This window comes from Cygnus atratus, chromosome Z, assembly GCF_013377495.2.
Source record: "Cygnus atratus isolate AKBS03 ecotype Queensland, Australia chromosome Z, CAtr_DNAZoo_HiC_assembly, whole genome shotgun sequence".
NCBI classification, from domain to species: Eukaryota; Metazoa; Chordata; class Aves; order Anseriformes; family Anatidae; genus Cygnus; species Cygnus atratus.
In genome coordinates this window covers 82,753,854-82,770,960 of record NC_066396.1, presented here as the reverse complement: position 1 = coordinate 82,770,960, position 17,107 = coordinate 82,753,854, and the positions used below count along the sequence as shown (strand labels likewise).

At 34.3% G+C, this 17,107-nt stretch overlaps 1 protein-coding gene across 6 annotated transcripts in view; it reads left to right on the top strand.

The window, feature by feature from the left end:
• KIAA0825 (KIAA0825 ortholog) overlaps positions 1-17,107 on the top strand; it is a 255,727-nt gene that overhangs the window by 83,296 nt on the left and 155,324 nt on the right. For all 6 annotated transcript variants that reach the window (XM_035568040.2, XM_035568047.2, XM_050716133.1 and 3 more), the window contains 6 exons: positions 3,984-4,078; positions 5,886-6,113; positions 7,039-7,304; positions 8,601-8,751; positions 13,793-13,983; positions 16,114-16,296. In XM_035568040.2, the coding sequence (XP_035423933.1) occupies positions 3,984-4,078; positions 5,886-6,113; positions 7,039-7,304; positions 8,601-8,751; positions 13,793-13,983; positions 16,114-16,296 (1,114 nt within the window). The remainder of the gene's footprint in view (positions 1-3,983; positions 4,079-5,885; positions 6,114-7,038; positions 7,305-8,600; positions 8,752-13,792; positions 13,984-16,113; positions 16,297-17,107) is intronic.

Here is a 17,107-nt window from a genome sequence, read left to right as displayed (position 1 = left end):
GTTATTGAAGAAAGGAAGTAGGAGGCTTTTTAATCTACCACATGTAAAATATGTTTTGCTTCTTTTCTGTATTTGTATTCGGGGGGAATGGTATTTCCCTGTTCTTGAAGACGTATTGTTTCCAATAAAGTTTCAATAAAAATTCTAGATGAGCCTACCGAATCCAACTAGCTGTTCTGGTGGCACTTACTTACCTTATTTACAGTTACTGAGCAGTCATAAAAAGGTTTCCTCAAGGTTTACCTACTCTATCCTGATGTTAGATGAAGTAACTCTGACAGTTCTTTAGATCCTAAATGTTATGGAAAAAAAATGGGAAGCTTCAGAATTCTGTAAAAAATTAATTTAATAAATCTTTTTAAAGGGAAGGAATATATATATATATATATATGAACAATGCACAAAGTCTCACTGTCATAATCTTTACGAAAATATAATGATACTGAATTGGACAAAAAATGAAATACGTTGAAGGCAGTGGGGACATAGGCAACAATATTTGCTTTCAAGAGAAGACCTATCCCATACAAATTTTAAGCATGAAAAGTTGGCTAAAAAAGTATTGATTTTAAGTAAAACACTTGATAAAATCTTCTTTTGAATATCTGCTATCAAAATGATTCTAACTGCCTGCCTGAGATACTAAAGTAACACAGATTGTGAGCAATTTATCAAGTTTGTAGATTGTAAGTTTCAAGAAAGATACAGCAAGGATTTGTGGTTGATTCGGTTTTCTATAGCGATGAAGAACATCAGTTTTAAGCATGGAGGTATAGAATATACCCTTGAAAGGGAGCAAGTATGGAAAAAAAAAACGATTCTTCTACATCTTCTGCTCCTTTGTGACATTTGTATCGTGCTTTTTCTGCAAATTCTCTAACAGCCATATGAGTATGACGACACATATTTATGTCCTTACACATAAATGGAATTTGAAGTTTGAAATTTTGGAGAAGAGAAGCCTCAAAGAATTTGTATAGAAAATGATAACTGTCTAGGTAGGGATGCTTCCTCCTACCCATTGTCTGAGTTCCTGTCTGCAAAGGGAACTAATTTGGGCTGAGTAGCTTCACTACAGCAGCTTGCAGTTACTATAGTACCATCCTTTTGGACAAAGCTGCACTTTTATTTCCCAGGGGAGTTTGCAAGACGGTCAGAAGAGAAGTGAAGAAGAAGAAGGACAGGAAGGGAGTAATTTTAGGTGGATCTCTGTAGAAACAATTTTCCAGGGGAAGGCTTTGCTAGCATCTAAAGTGCCTAGGCTTTGGGGAGGTTGCAGCTAGTGTGCAGTGATCAATAAAAGGTGTGAGGGAGACCCTGCTGGCTGGAGGTTAAAATGAACACGGTGAAAGCCAAGTTTACCTAGATGAGATTTGGGGAAACCAAAAATTTGGAGAAAGTGGGGTAACAGTGAAAGGTAGAAGTCTGAAATGTTTTATATGTGTGTGAGCACACATGCACATGTGTATATATGTGTATGTATGTATATACAAATAAAAGACAAGAGTGCTCAGGCTGTTAGTTAGAAAAGGAAGTGGGGAAGTCTAGTAAGAGCCTATTGATTTAAAAAATGAAGAAACATTTAAAATGACTAATGCTGAGGGGAGGATCATTTGGCTCTGTGCCTCTGGTCCTGGAGATCCAAATCTGCCATCAGCTAAATACTTGTCTTAGCTTTGAGTTCTGGATAACTTTGGAGAGCAATTCTACAAATAAACAAGGATTATAGGTTAAGTACTAATGTTTTTCTTTAAAGTGTTGATAAAAAATATTAATAGCTGATCTAAAATTGTGCTCACTGTTAGAATGGGTCCTGCACGTGGGGCGCAACAACCCCGAGCAGCGCTACAGGCTGGGAGATGAGTGGTTGGAAAGCTGCCTGGCCGAGAAGGACCTGGGAATACTGGTTGATAGTCGGCTGAATATGAGCCAGCAGTGTGCTCAGGTGGCCAAGAAGGCCAACAGCATCCTGGCCTGTATAAGAAGCAGCGTGGCCAGCAGGTCTAGGGAAGTGATTGTGCCCCTGTACTCGGCTCTGGTGAGGCCGCACCTTGAGTACTGTGTTCAGTTTTGGGCCCCTCGCTACAAGAAGGACATGGAGGTGCTCAAGAGAGTCCAGAGAAGGGCGACAAGGCTGGTGTGGGGTCTGGAGAACAAGTCTTACGAGGACCGGCTGAGGGAGCTGGGGTTGTTCAGCCTGGAGAAGAGGAGGCTCAGGGGAGACCTCATCGCTCTCTATAGGTACCTTAAAGGAGGCTGTAGCGAGGTGGGGGTTGGTCTGTTCTCCCACGTGCCTGGTGACAGGACGAGGGGGAATGGGCTCAAGTTGCGCCAGGGGAGGTGTAGGTTGGATATTAGGAAGAACTTCTTTACTGAAAGGGTTGTTAGGCATTGGAATTGGCTGCCCAGGGAAGTGGTTGAGTCGCCATCCCTGGAGGTCTTTAAAAGACGTTTAGATGTAGTCCTTAGTGATATGGTTTAGTGGAGGTCTTGTTAGTGTTAGGTCAGAGGTTGGACTAGATGATCTTGGAGGTCTCTTCCAACCTAGACGATTCTGTGATTCTGTGATTCTGTAATAGAAGATATATCTATAAAAAAGATGAATTGCCAGGAAAAGCAAGGAAAATTTCAGGCAGAAAGTACAGAATAAATATGAGCAAAAATATCCAGTGAGTTCTCTTTTTCATTCTGAAGTAACTTCTAAAGAAATGTATAAGAAACTTCATCATAACATGTGTTAGCACAAATCAAAATAAGTACTGTGTTTATGGTGCTGTCTGCAACACCATACTTTGAATGATCAGAGAGCTAGGTTATCTGGTTAGTCTCTTCTTTTTTTATATTCTACCAATTTATCTTTTATTTTTCAGAGCTCAAATCTTTTTTGTTTTGTTTTGTTTTGTTTTCCTGATCTGTTTTGTATGAAAACAGTTCCTGGGAAAAAAAATAATAATAACAACAACAATAATAAAAAACTTGAAGCTTTAGAATGCTGTATGGGCATATGAAAAGTGGAATGCTCATTTTCAGAGGTTGAATTGTTTAGGAGAAAAGTAAGATCTACTCTAGGTAAATGAAATCCCATATATATCCACATACTGTATATCTGATAGAAATAGGAAAGCTCTTTAGACCTTGCCTGTGTGTGCTACTAGTATCTTCAGGTGACTGAAGACATTTAAGTTTATGTGTAAGAGATAGTATTTAATAATACGTGACAGCACTCAATCATTTAAAACTTCTTGGTTTTAATTTCAAATCAGTTATATTAAATTAAGAATGTCTACACCTGTGTTGTTTGCCAGCTTTATGCTAGGACACGGATTTTAAAAATATTAGGTTGTTTGGTTTGTTTTTCATATTCTTTTTGATACACTGATGGAAATGATGTCTACCCCAGATGTTGGCTTGTCCCTGTCAAACCAGGCAATATTTCCATTACTTCAAGATTTATGAGTGAGCTTTGTACCAGCCCATCTCAAGGAGCTTCACCTGTTCTTTTTCCTGTAGCCATTATTTTATTTATAATAACTGTATTAATTAAATGTCTTTTTATTCTTACCATATTGGCATTTCCAAACAAGTGAAAACTATAAAAATACATTAGTGTGCAATTCATTTAATTTACTGAACAAAGAATACAAATTAATTTCTACACAGCTGTTCTAACATTATCTGTTCTCCCTAGGAATAGATGACTGTGCAATCAGTATAAAAATGAATTAATGACAAAAGAAACTGTATTTTACACATTATATGTGTGTATGTATAAAATATGAATACAATGGAATGTGGATTTCATCATGTTATATAAAAGGAGCTGTGTATAACCTGAATTTGACTTTATCATAACATTAGTATTCCACTACATCTTGTTGATTTTTTTTTTTATGCTTCATATTGATATATCAGAAGGTGTTGTAGCCTGCTGACTTTTCTACAGAATTAATCTTAACTTTGATCCCCTTTATCATACTGTGCAGGAGTTCTGAAGAAAGCTAGTGGGGAGCTTTTAATAGGAGAAACTAGAGCAAATGAAACCAATGTGCTTCCTGAACAGTTACTTCATGTAAAAGAGGTGAGTATGAAACGTCTTGCAGCACTTTGTGGGGGATTTTCTTTTGTCTGTGTCTCCAGTGCTGCCTGACACCATATTCATTATAAACACCTATTGCCAGAGTTTCATTATTTAGCTACTGTAATTAATTTGAGGTGCAAACTCTCAACTAAGATGGAGTAAAATCTTAGGGCACTCATAAAGAATTGGTTGGTTTTGTTAAGGTTGAGCAATAATAGAATGGATTTAGCATTAGAAATATAAGATACTTCATAACCAAACAGTAAAAACATGCTAAAATATGATAGCTTTTATTCAATATTAAATACATTGTAAAATAAAGAAGAATCTTAAAAAAATCTATCAAGTTCTAAGCACTTGATCGTCATGCTTCCTGTAGGGATACCTACACACATGATGATCAGTTTCTTTGATGTCAACAAAGTACTGTGTAGTAAGTGGTGTTCTTTGTAGAAGGTACATACAAGATTAAATTTTAATAGTCGTTTACTACTAAACAAATTTTTACTGTTGATTTTATGGGACCTAAATGCTCTAACAAGTCTGATATTGTGTAGTGGTGGAATTTAATTTCCTAATGGCTGAGTTTTAATGCTGAAATGGCTTTTTGAAATGTGCTTTTAATCCGTTTGTGGGGCAGATGTTCCTGTATCTTACAGATTACAAAGAACATTTTCTGAAGATTGAGCTGTACTTGACCCAAGATCACAGGGAAAATAAATAAATAAATAAAAATGAAAAAGAGACATTACAAACAGGGGAATTACAGAAATGGGTATCTGGGTAGGCTGTCTCTGTGCTCTCTGGAGTTGAGTATTGGGGCTCGGGAAGGGGCATGGAAGGAGAAGGCAGCTTCTAAATTGGAGTAAAGCTGGAAGTGCAAGCCCCTTTGTTTTGTAGCCTTTCATTGTCTTTCAGTTTAATTTTGTAACTACAGCTTGTTAGGAACACTTCTCTTTTCTCCTACAATGTCCTCATAGTGGGGATCTTTACACTACATCTTACACCACTGAAATATTTCTCTTACAGTGGTGCAATTCTCAGTTGGTCACTTCCGGTAAGCATGACGTCAGCTGTAAGTTACATGAACCATGCAAACCAAGAATAGTGGAAAAGTAACTACATCCCACTGTGTCTTCTGTGCAACTGTAACACTTCAGATAACTTCAGAAGTCTCTGTCTAGAGAAGACAGGGAATGAATATAAACCAAAGTAAAATCCAGCTTTGGCTAAAAACTAGAGATGTCCATTTAAACATTTTGATCTCTGCTACATCTACCTCTAAAGAGTGAAATCCAGTGTAGCTGTGTTAAAACCACCTTCTCTAACTTCTTTATTATTAATATTCATGGTTAGTAGTTTCTGATTATTACCTTGCCAAAAAAAAATATAATACAGAATTATCACATGGTATCCATTGCTGGATTACTTGTTAAACTATTGATAAAGGTTATAACTGTATTTGGCTTTGTTAAATGTGTATGAAAGATGATATATAATTTAGAGATGCATGGGTTATAAAAAACAGTTGTGTTTAATCAAGGGGTTTTATATATTCATTTTCTTAAAACCTTGATGACAAATTTAATATTGTTATTCACTTGTTCATTTTTGTTGAGTGCATATATTGCTTTTAATATGATTTCAAGGTTTGTGTGCTATATTTTAAGGTATTCAAATTAATTTCAAAAGATTATAGTGTCCTTTAATGTCATTTAGTTATGGACATTTAAGTAAATTTCAGACAGTAACAATAGTAACATTCAATACTGAATTTGTGTTGATTTAATAAAACTATGTATTTCAGCCTACTTTACTGAATTTTGGTTGGAGAAATGCGTTTAAAGACCTGTCTTCTTCTGTGGCTCACTATATAACAATAGCAATTGAGGATTTTTCAACTAAAATTCTTCAACATGAGCAGAAAGAACAGTCTTCAGCTGCAGGCTATGCAATGAGTCTTGTAAACAACCAGCAAATGAGGGAGTCCTGCAGAGCAGTCCAACCGGAGGAGCAACCAAAACGAATTGCTAAGGCAGGTATCAAAAGATCTGAAGTTTGAGGAGACACAGAATGCCAAGGCTGTTTGCCATCTACACTTTGAAGTACTTACAGTACCATTAATATTCTATATCTTATATAAATGGAATTAAGAAGAAAGTGAGAAGCATTACAACATGAGGCTGAGCAGAGCTTTATACAATAGCCCGAAGTCTATACTTGAAAGAATTAACTTTTAAATTTTGCTGGCATTATTGTTTTCATCCAAAAAGTTCTAAAAAATTCTGATTAGTGTCTGCTCTGTTACCAAGTTGTTCGATGGGAACATGCTGAAAGCTTTGAAGCATAACTATGAAGGGATTTCCTGTATTTAAATCCTTAGACATGCCATTTAACTAATCAGCATAACCAATACTGTGGCCACATTAGAGTTCTTTGAATTGACATAAAGGTCGTTTATGGCAATTAATTACATAGTTTGTCTAAGGGAATATTTGTTTGCAAGTTTTTGAATTTAGTGAGATTTGCAACTGTTCCAGAAAATTTGGAATGCTGTTAATATTTGCTTAAAGTAACACAAACTTTGGGGAAATATTTTTAGGGAGCTCAGTATATGAACTTACTAACAGATGACAAGTTTTCTTTCATATTCAGTATTCAGAAATGGATATTTTTCAGAATAAATTAGTTTAGAAAATAATCTTATTTATGGTTTTATTTTTTTTTAATTTTCTCAATATATATTTTGCAGCTTTAAAGCAAGAAGGAATGAAGTAATAATTCATTTACTGTAGATAAATGTTACTGCCCTGTACAACAGAATGAAATGTTTGTAAAGCTTATTCAATATATTTATGCTCTATGCCAATTTCATTATTCAAGAATCTGACCCTAGTGTGTATAAATTAAACAATGCTGTCAGAATACAAATAACTTGATGCCATGTTTATTTCTCCCAGTTTTGTTCTGACATCATGGAAGAACTTGACACATTGCTTCCATTGGCTCTGGCATGCAGAGATGATTCTCTTCAGGAAATTAGAGCAAACTTTATAGAGGCCTGCAGCAAAGTAGCAACAGCTGTCCTGGCAAGACTAGAGGAGAAAAGCAAAGACGTTCCCTCCAAGGCTCCTCTACAAAACTTGTATGCTGCTCTTTCCACAGCGATCTATGTCTTTCAGCATTTTACGATGTATAGCAATTTAATGAGAGAAAACAGCAAAAAGTGAGTCCCTTTTACATGTAATAATTTAATTTAAATGTAAATAATATAGGACTTCACTTCATTTTAGTGATGCAGCATGATGATAGTTTTCCAAATTGCATCGTATTTTTTAGCACAAACACTACATGTACTATTTATGGAAAGACCTGACTCAAAGCTGTTGATAATCTAAAACAGCCATTACAAAACAAATTATTTATGTGTAAGATTTGCATTTGATTTGCAGATCAATTTTTTTTTCTTTTTTTTTATGAAGCTTGAATCACTGGCATTGTCCAGAGAGCTGAAAGTACTCTGTTATCATATCAATAGAAGGCTACAGCCTTAATTTTCTTTTCTGGCGTTTGCAATAGCTGAATTTGCTTAAAATCAAATTTGGCACATAGCAATCCAAGAGAACTTTATTAACATACACTTCTGCAGTTTTTCCTTATACCATCTTTGTTCAGAAATGTGAACAAATATATCCAATCTATGTTTAGAATTTATTTTTCGTTCATGCATTTTCATTTCAATGAAAATTGCATTTTCACTTCAATTTTCATTGAAAATTAGGAAAGATGAGAAGCAGTAAAGTCTAAGACAGTATTTGACCTGGAAGGTAATATAATTACATTAGCTGTGCTTTTAGGATTTATTTTTTTTTGGCTTAGGATACTAGGAATATCTTTATTGGTCCATGTGTTTTGGCCATATGTGATTTAAAATTAGAAACTAGGCCTTTTGAGGGGAGCACCTGAACTACAACAATTTTGAAGGAATGTATTATTCCTAAAGGGTTATATACACTGTGCAGCTACTTTCCCTCTGATGATTTTAACCCTCTGCTACATGAAGTGTGCCTTTACGAAGGGGAATCCTGAGTCAAAATATGGCTCAATCATTCTACTTACATGTATTCTGAAATGTTTCCCCAGAATACCTACCTAACAGAAACAATCTCCAGACTCTGTGTTTGTTTTCTTTATCACATTTAATGTTGGTGTATTTGTGCTTCAACACAGAATCTCCCAGTAACTGAATGACAAATGCACTCATCTCAGAAAAATAGCTTAAAGTAATATATTTTCAAGTGACTTGGTTAAATGAGAATTTATAGAAGAGTAGATATACTTAAAGAACTTGTGAAACAAAGACCAGATTTTTTCAAAAGTGAATGTTGCGTTCAGACTCCAGGACTGAAAGGAAATGAATGATTGATTCCTAATAATCAAAAGCATTTGCAGTACTGGGGATTGTTACCTCCTACTGCATGGCCTTTCAATCTTTACTTCTTTGATCATTCTCTCTGAACAGACCCCTGTTCCTATTGCCTGTCCAACAATATCAGGAATTCATCAACGTTCTCCAGTTTCAAGTTACGAACTACTGCGTCAGAGTTTGTGCTACAAGCATTTTACAGGATGCTGAGAGCCACCATTGGGATGACAACAAAGCTTTTTATGAGGTGTGAAGTTAAGTTTACTATTCCTACTTCTTACAGAATGTGTTTTAGTGGTTGCCAGCTCTCTGACTAATTAGAAGCATAAGATCAGCCTAATTTTACATAAAGATTGTTGGAATTAATTGTTTTGAAATATCTGGTTTTGCAGGCAAATGTCTGTGGAAATGATATAAGAAAAAGTAGTAATTTATAGGTGATATAAGTAATTAAAATAGAGATTTTATCTTGTTTGCCTAATAAAATACTGTGTGCCAGGTTCAAGATGCCTTATGGAACTCAGTAAAAAGGTCACTGTCATTTTAACTCTTCTTCTTGCAGAAAGTGTGACATATAAAATTGAAAGACAGATATTTTAAAAATCTTAAATCTGATTAAATATTCTTTGATGTTTATTTTCAATTAATTTTTTTTTTTTTTTTTACCTTTTGTGAGTGAGGTATGTAACAAGGAAAGATGGTCAATATAGTTATCTTCAGCATTCAGCTATATATTTTTGAAATAACTGGTGGCATTTCACCTGCATTTTGTAGTTGTGGGTGTGCTCTTAAACTACAGTCCTAATGATTCTAAGAAAAAAACACTAAGGTCAAGTGAATATATTATTATAATTTACTGATTGCTTTTCCTCTTCCAAGTAGAAGATATTATAGACGTATACTACTTTAAATTTTTTCACATAATTTAAGGATGAAGTGGAAGTATAATAACTGTGATCTCCTGAAGACAAAGTCTTGCCCTTCCTTATTTCATTTACTGTATGAGAGAATTGGGGGAGTTTTGTTAAATGTTTTCTGTAGTTCTTACATGAGAGAAAAAACTCTGTGATATATGTGTTCTACAAATGTAGCATGTAAAGCTGCTGAGTCAGTGACAAAAGTCTGTACTAGTGATTAAACAGGCCTTAATATAAGTAATGGCATCAAAATGGCATTCCTTAAAGATAAGGATATAAACACTTTCCTTTTCTTTGAATGTGAGCCCAGATATACTGGTTTGATGAGAAAGTAATAAATTGAGTGGCTTTTGGCAACTGATGTAGATCTGGTCTTAATTGGTTGTAGTTCCTATGGTGCTGTGTCTGTTTATTGCTGACCCAATAAACCCCACAGGACAGTTATTAACAATGGAGAAAACCTAATTGTCACAAATAGCAATCTCAACAAAAAAAAGAGTATTAATTAGCTAAATAATTTTATCAGTACCAATCAAAACTGACATGTAGGAAGAGAGGAGGAAAGCTGGTGTTTTGGCTCTGTGTACTTGCAGGGCTTGAGGTCAGAAACATGTAACTTTATATCATCACCCTGCTCTTTTTCCTAAGGAGAAAGATCTCCTAAGAATGCCACCAGGAAGAATGATGCTGAGCAACTGTTGACTTCTGTGTTGGTCTTGTAGGCATCCTGAGCAGAACAGGATAGCTTAATACCTATTGTTTGTTATATAAGCTTCTAGCTGTGAAAGATTGCTCCTTCCAATGTATAAACTCAGCAGCAAGCGTGAGGTTCTTCCTCTTAAGTCAGACTGGAGAGACGCTTGTGCCGTTGTCCAAGGCAGTGGCTCATGGGCCTTGTTGCCTTCTCAGTGTATCCTTTGCTGTAAACAGCATCATGATCTTGTTACTTTAAGAGGAAGCTGCACTTGGCTCTGTACTTCTGCTTATCTCATGAGTAGCCTAGCTCTTGAATACAGTTTACCTCAGGCCCCTCATTACCCTTTCTTTTCTGTCCCACAGTTTTCAATATTACATTATGACTATAAAAAAATTCAGTAATCATTTGTAAAGCCTGAATGCAATTTCATAAAGGAAAAAAAAAAAAAAAAACATTTCTATGTTCTCCTACTAACATTTCTCCTTCTCACTGCATAAGTAGGGGAGAAGGAAAGAGGAAGAAACCATTCTTCCCTCAGTCTTGTATAGCATGCTTATAAACAAGCTAAATGGCTACCCTACATTTCAGCAATCACATGGGCTTATTCTTCCTTTTCCCTGATAATACAGGGCATTCAAATGATATTAAAGAATGTGATGGCCTTCCCTCCCGTTCCCAACTAGTCATTAATGCTACAATGGCTAATAGAACTGCTTGACTTACCTGATTTGTAAATCATCCTGAAAGAAGAGAAAACCACTGAGAGAAAGACAAAGGGAAAGGAGGAAGGGGAGGCAGTGTCTGTGTTTGATTATACAGAGCTGCAGTTTCCATATCCAAGTCTGTATTTATTTGTACAACAGTAACATCTGAGGAGAAGAACATTGGTAGCGAATGGTTATTACAATCTATAAAACAAAGCATTGATTCTTTTCTACATTTTTAAAATAAGAATAATGTCTTTTTAAATATATTTGCACTCTTATAACCATTTCAGTACCAGATCATTTGTCCTCATTCTGACATGCACCTAGTGCATTAAGCAGTAACTGGAATTAAAAGCAAAGCCAAAAGAACCATTATAATTAGAGACTAAACATGTAGATTCTAATCACTGTGAGGTGACAGTGATTTTATCGTATATTTTTTAAAAAGTTAAGAAGTGATTTTGAAAGATATATATAGTGATTTTGTGGTAATGTGAGATCTGAACTGAGCATACAGCACTTAGTCTAAGCTGCCAGGGAAACTCTCTGGGTTCAGTATCTCTTTGATGGAGTGCACTGAACACCCGCTGTGCCACTGGGCCAGCTCTCCAAATTATATTTTGGAACGAAGCTTTTAGTGTAACAGACATCTGCTGTAGCTTTAGGAACGTATGTTTTCTAATAGACAAAGAATAAAGAATTGTCTGTTCAAAGATAATATTTGAACATGGCTTATGTAATAAAGCACAGCTGCTTGTTTCCTGATATATAAGCCAAATAAAAGCTCACATCTGTGTGTTATACAAAGTCTGCAAAAATAGCAGATGTTTACCAGTGGAATTGTCTAGAAATGACAACAAACAGGTCAGAAAAGGGGAATGAAGCCCATTTAAATCTTCAGTGAAACTCTGTTCCTTCTGCAGTGGTGGTACAATGTTATAAAAAAGTTTTATTCAATTTACCACCTTAAATTAAATAAAGCAAAGAAAATTAAGTAATTCATGTTTATAGTTAAAAAATAAAACTAGCTGACATTCAGTTACTTATTAAAAATAAATACCCTACATCATTAAGTTCAGTTAGAATTATAAATCTGGTTGTTACGTGTTCATGTTTTTTTGCAATTTTTTAGATTTAGTTTTGTATGTCAAAGGTATGATGAAAATGAATTAGTTTCCATTAGGGATTCAGACTAATTATTTTATAGCTGCTATGTTTATTCTATACAAGTAGAAAAGTTTTTGCAAAGTATGGGAAGTGTTAGTAAAATGTCTGTAAGATGAGGTTAGGGCTTTTTTTTTTTTTCTGGATAAATTCTACTGAAATATATCTCAAGAGTAGTCATTATATCTAAGAAATCCACACTTACGTAAATGTATTATTAAGTTTTGAGTTATGCAAACTTATGAAGTTATGAGTAGAGTTATGAATTAAACTAGTACTTTCTTATAATGATGTTTCATTATATCCTGTGATAATTTTTAAAGATGGTTTCACATAAGAAAAACGGGAAATTATTTTAATCTGACTTCTGTATGTTCTGATCCATTTTTGATCAATATAAGATCCTGTTTTACCTGTGTGAAAAGACATGTCTAAGGCTTAACTGTGCCAAGTATCAGGAAGACTGCTTTTGTTGGATCATGCTTGAACCTGTTCTAAAATGCCACTGGCTCTGCATGTGAAGAAAACTAGGCATATAATTTACCTTTGAAACTTGCCTGTATTACATTTTTCTTTTCTGTATTAGTGAAAATGGGAAAATTGGTAGTTTTGATGATTTTTCTTTCTTTTTCTTTTTCTTCTTCTTCTTTTTTCTCCCCCTTAATGAGATGTTAGAGATGCCTATGTCAGTCATAAATTTAATGAGTAGGGCAGTGGTCACAAGTTAGGTACTTCAGTACTTTGTCATAATTTGCTGCTTTTTAATATAAATTACACTTCAAATATAATGGCAGAGAAACATGGAATAATGACAACTTCCAACAATCTGCTTACATGGTGTAGTTAAAAAGAAGCCAGATTATTTTCTTTAGGGACGAATGTCTATCAAACTCTTACAGTGTTTTAAAAATCATGGGTTTGTTTTCTATATCTGATAATGCAGAAATATTTAAAAAATCTTAAAATATTTCTCAACTGCATTGGAATGTGGGAGGTGAAGTTTCAGGACTTTTTTTTTTTTTTTGATTCAGCTTCATTCTAGTGCTATTTTCTGAATAGGTCTTAGTTGAAATATTTGAATTTGAATTAAAATTTGTTCTTCTTAAATATATTATGAATTGACTACTATGATTTTGACTGTTTTATATTTTTCTCTGGTTTTGGAGTGGTTTTGTATAGATAATGAAATATTAATAGCAATTTTCCGTTCCAGAAAATATTTTGTTAAAATCCGTTGCCATTATCAGATGAAAATATATGTGTATAAATTCTGGACCTCTTATTAATAGTTTAATTGCTCAATGTTTGTTTGTTTGTTTGTTTCCCCTATTCTTACTGTACCCTCACTATGCATAACCAAAGGTTTGTAATCATGGCTATATTATGGCATAATTATGAATGTGGGGAAATACACAAACTTAAGTAATTTAAGTAACTATTTTCTATTGAGGATAAAGAAACTGGTGTATCAAATTCATACGACTATTCTAGTGCCTATAGAATATGTTTTTTAACTGGACTTACAACACTATAGGTGTTGAGAGTAGGTTAGTTAAGGATATAGAAGGGTAAATGCATGTGGTTTAGTTTGGTGGCAGAATTCTAGTTTTGTGACTGAAATGGAGCAAGTGTTTCTTTGCTAATAAAGATGTTTCACATCTTGTCAAGGACCATTTTTTGATCATCATGTGCCTGAAATTCTTCAGCTATTTCCTTTCAGGTTGAATTAATTAGACTCGCAGAAACTGAATTGACATTTTGGAAGGTGTTTTTCTATTATTTACTGTGTGGTGGTTTTGCTAGGGGGAAAGATGCTCATTCTCTGTCCAGATGTGGCATTACTTCTGCTGTGCTCTTCATCATGACCTATGGACCATTCTACCTCCCAAGTTAGCCCAGGAGATTCTTACCGATGTTCTAGAGCAATCTTTAGCCGTGCTGTCCTCCAGATATATGCAGGCCTGTCCCAGTTACAAGAGAACCCCACAAATCAGGTAACAGTTTTATATTTAACGTATACTTTTTATGGGTAAAATACATAAATCTTAGTTTTCTGCTATACATTGCTCTAGTTCAAGTTAAATGTTAATATACACGGGGGGGTATAAACAAAACATATTTTCAGGATCATTTTAATTCAATATATTTTTTTATATTTAGGTATATTTGGTAGTTGTATACTGAAGAAGGCAGAATCAAATAAGTATTTATGAAATTGTGATATAAACTGCTTGACATTTTGAAAGTTTCATGATGAAGAGTGGATCGAGGAGTGGTGCTGCAACCAAAAAATGTGAAAAGAATTGGCATCCTAAAAATCAAACCATTTATCCATGAAGAAAACTCCATGCATTCTATTTTTTTCATACACCTTTTCAAGTGAAAGACCTACTGGGTCACATCAAAATATTTACCAGAATGAAGATAGCAGTGCAGAAGGCTGTTCCTTCTCCTGTCATTTTAGGAAAGAGAAAGTTGAAAGTTCTCCTTGTTGGGATTCTTTTTTCCCAGAGGCTCTTTTTAATAAATATTAAAACAGGTGTTTCAAGGTGGAAGTTCATCCTATCTCTGTCCTTTCACTTTTTATCCAGTGTTTTGTTTGATTGAATAAATCAGTGTATTTGTCATCCTGCTCTTTGCTACTCTTCTTTACTACATGAATATATGTGTCTGTGTTTAAATGTTGAAAGTGATATACTCCATGGTAGCCATGTGAGTGAAAAACTAAAGAGGTTGTCATTTGTAGGAGATGGAAGACACTCAGCAGAGATGTTCTATGTGATTAGTGAGCTAAGCATTATGTGCTGCCTTCATAAGTTTTATTGTGAAGAGGAAGACAGTGTCATGGAAGGTTTAAGTAATTTGTACAAGCTCACGTTCTTGATATAGCTGGGGAAGAAAACACAACCTGTTATTCAGGGTATTCCAATGTCTACATGCTTTATTTCTGCCTTAATTTCAGTTCTAGGTCTTTCTTTATTTTCAGGTATAGAGAAGATAGTTTCATGCAAATTTTGGGGAAAATTTGCTGGAAAAAAAAATATATCTCAGATATATAAGAATGTGTATTGACACAGTATTCCTTAAATGTAGAAATAATCGTTAGAGTCAAACTAGTGAACAAAACTGAACTTTTTGCATTGCCTTTTTTGAAGATAAGTTGTTTTGCATAAGGTAATTCATGAATTTATCACTAAATGAATTGAGTTATCCAGTCATATGCAAATGAAAAAGCAGTTTATAATGAGTATTATTTAATACATTTTATCACTGGTTTTCTTTATATATTTATATATATATATACACACACATATACTACTGTGCTTTGGAGGCTTCTTTTCTCTCAATGGTTCTTGAGATGTTAGAAATCTATAATATTGTCAAATCCCTGTTCACATCTGGTTGCATAGGTTTTCCAAAAATAAGAGGAATCTTTAAAATGCAGATGATCATATATTTACCCATCAGCTTTTAGGCACTTAGGTGCTTCTTGAAGTCCTGCTTCATGCCTGCCATATATTTTGTGTTATCCGTCTATTTACTATCTCTTGTATGTCAGCATCCTCTTGTGAAATTTTGTTGTTGTAGTTTGGGTTTTTGCTATTGTTTAGGCCAATTACCCATGATACTCTGCTATTCAATATCAAAGTAACTGATTACTGACTCAGAAATGTTCCGCATCATAATGTGTTGCCTGGCAGTTGAAGCTCTGCAAACTGAAGATTTAGTTCACTTGTCATTAATTTTTTCCTCTAGTAGAATTTGAAAATAGTATATACAATCTAATATTATGTTATCATAAGGAAAACTAAATTAAGTTTATCTGGATGTAGTGTGGAAGGTAAGTTGTTCCCATCTAGTGGCATGGTCCTTTTAAAGAGGACATTTCCGTATTTTGCTAGTCTTCTGTTGAGTAGTGTCAGTAACAGCTTTTCTGTGACAGAGCTGCACATTTGCACCATAATAGCTTCAGAATTTCTACAGTAGGGACTGATGAAAGATGAAATTTCAAGTCAATGCTATAATTTAGGTATTTTTTGCTGTTAGAGGAGAACTCTTTAATTGAAATTTACCACTATCCTAATGTCCTATGTAATACTATTTTCCCTTTTTCTTTCCTACAGAATAGATATTGTAGCAATTTTGATGTCCACTGAAAACATGCTGTGGTCAGTTTGCAGTTCAGTACAGGAATTTCTGAATCCACATGAAGACAGAGATCTCAAGATCTATAAAATACATACCCACTGCAATAATCTGCTCTCTGTGCTAGCTATTTTAACTTCACCACTGAAGAATTTGTATGAGTGAGTATGAAATAAACATTCAATTTGATATAAAATAGGGTATTGAACTTACACTGATGTATTCTCAAGATGAATAGTTGTGCTGAAATACAAATGCAATGCACATTGTTGAAACAATTTGATAACCTTTGAAAGTTTCTTGATTTGGTCTTGAACACATCTTTATGATCTTGCTTAAAGACCAATAATGTCTACTGGGACTTCATTAGCTTTGGATTAACCTCTTCAATGTTCAATAGAATGTTCTGCTGTCATCCCATAATAATTCTATGAGTACTAGAATTTAAAGATAATTTACTGAAATTATTATCTGGTTACATGACCAGCAAGTGTTAGCATTTTTTAATTTTTTTTTTAAGAGAAAGAGTACAAAACTCCCATCTTTATAAAAATTATGTCTTCAGAAGTCACTAATGCAAACTAAAAGAGACCATTACTTGCACTGAAGTTAGATCTGAGTCTTCAATTGTTTTTGGTGCTAAAAATTCAGAAGTAAATTCTTTTGTAAGAGAAAATACAAAGAGAAATCTCAAATTTGTATATTAGAAAATGAAAAAAGTCAAAACCTATTCAACTGTTTTTTATTTTATTATTCTAAATAAGAATATTCTTAGTAATACTAGTGCTACAAAGAGGAAGATGGAGTCCTTCGTGTAAGTTTCTTTAACTACATATTTATTGCCATATGTGGTCTCATTTCAATATTTATGGGATTAGTGGAACATGCAAAAGTGGATTGTAACTGGGTATGTGATCTTATATAACTCAAGCTTATGTAGATACCAATTAAGAGGGTGCCTCATGAACAAAC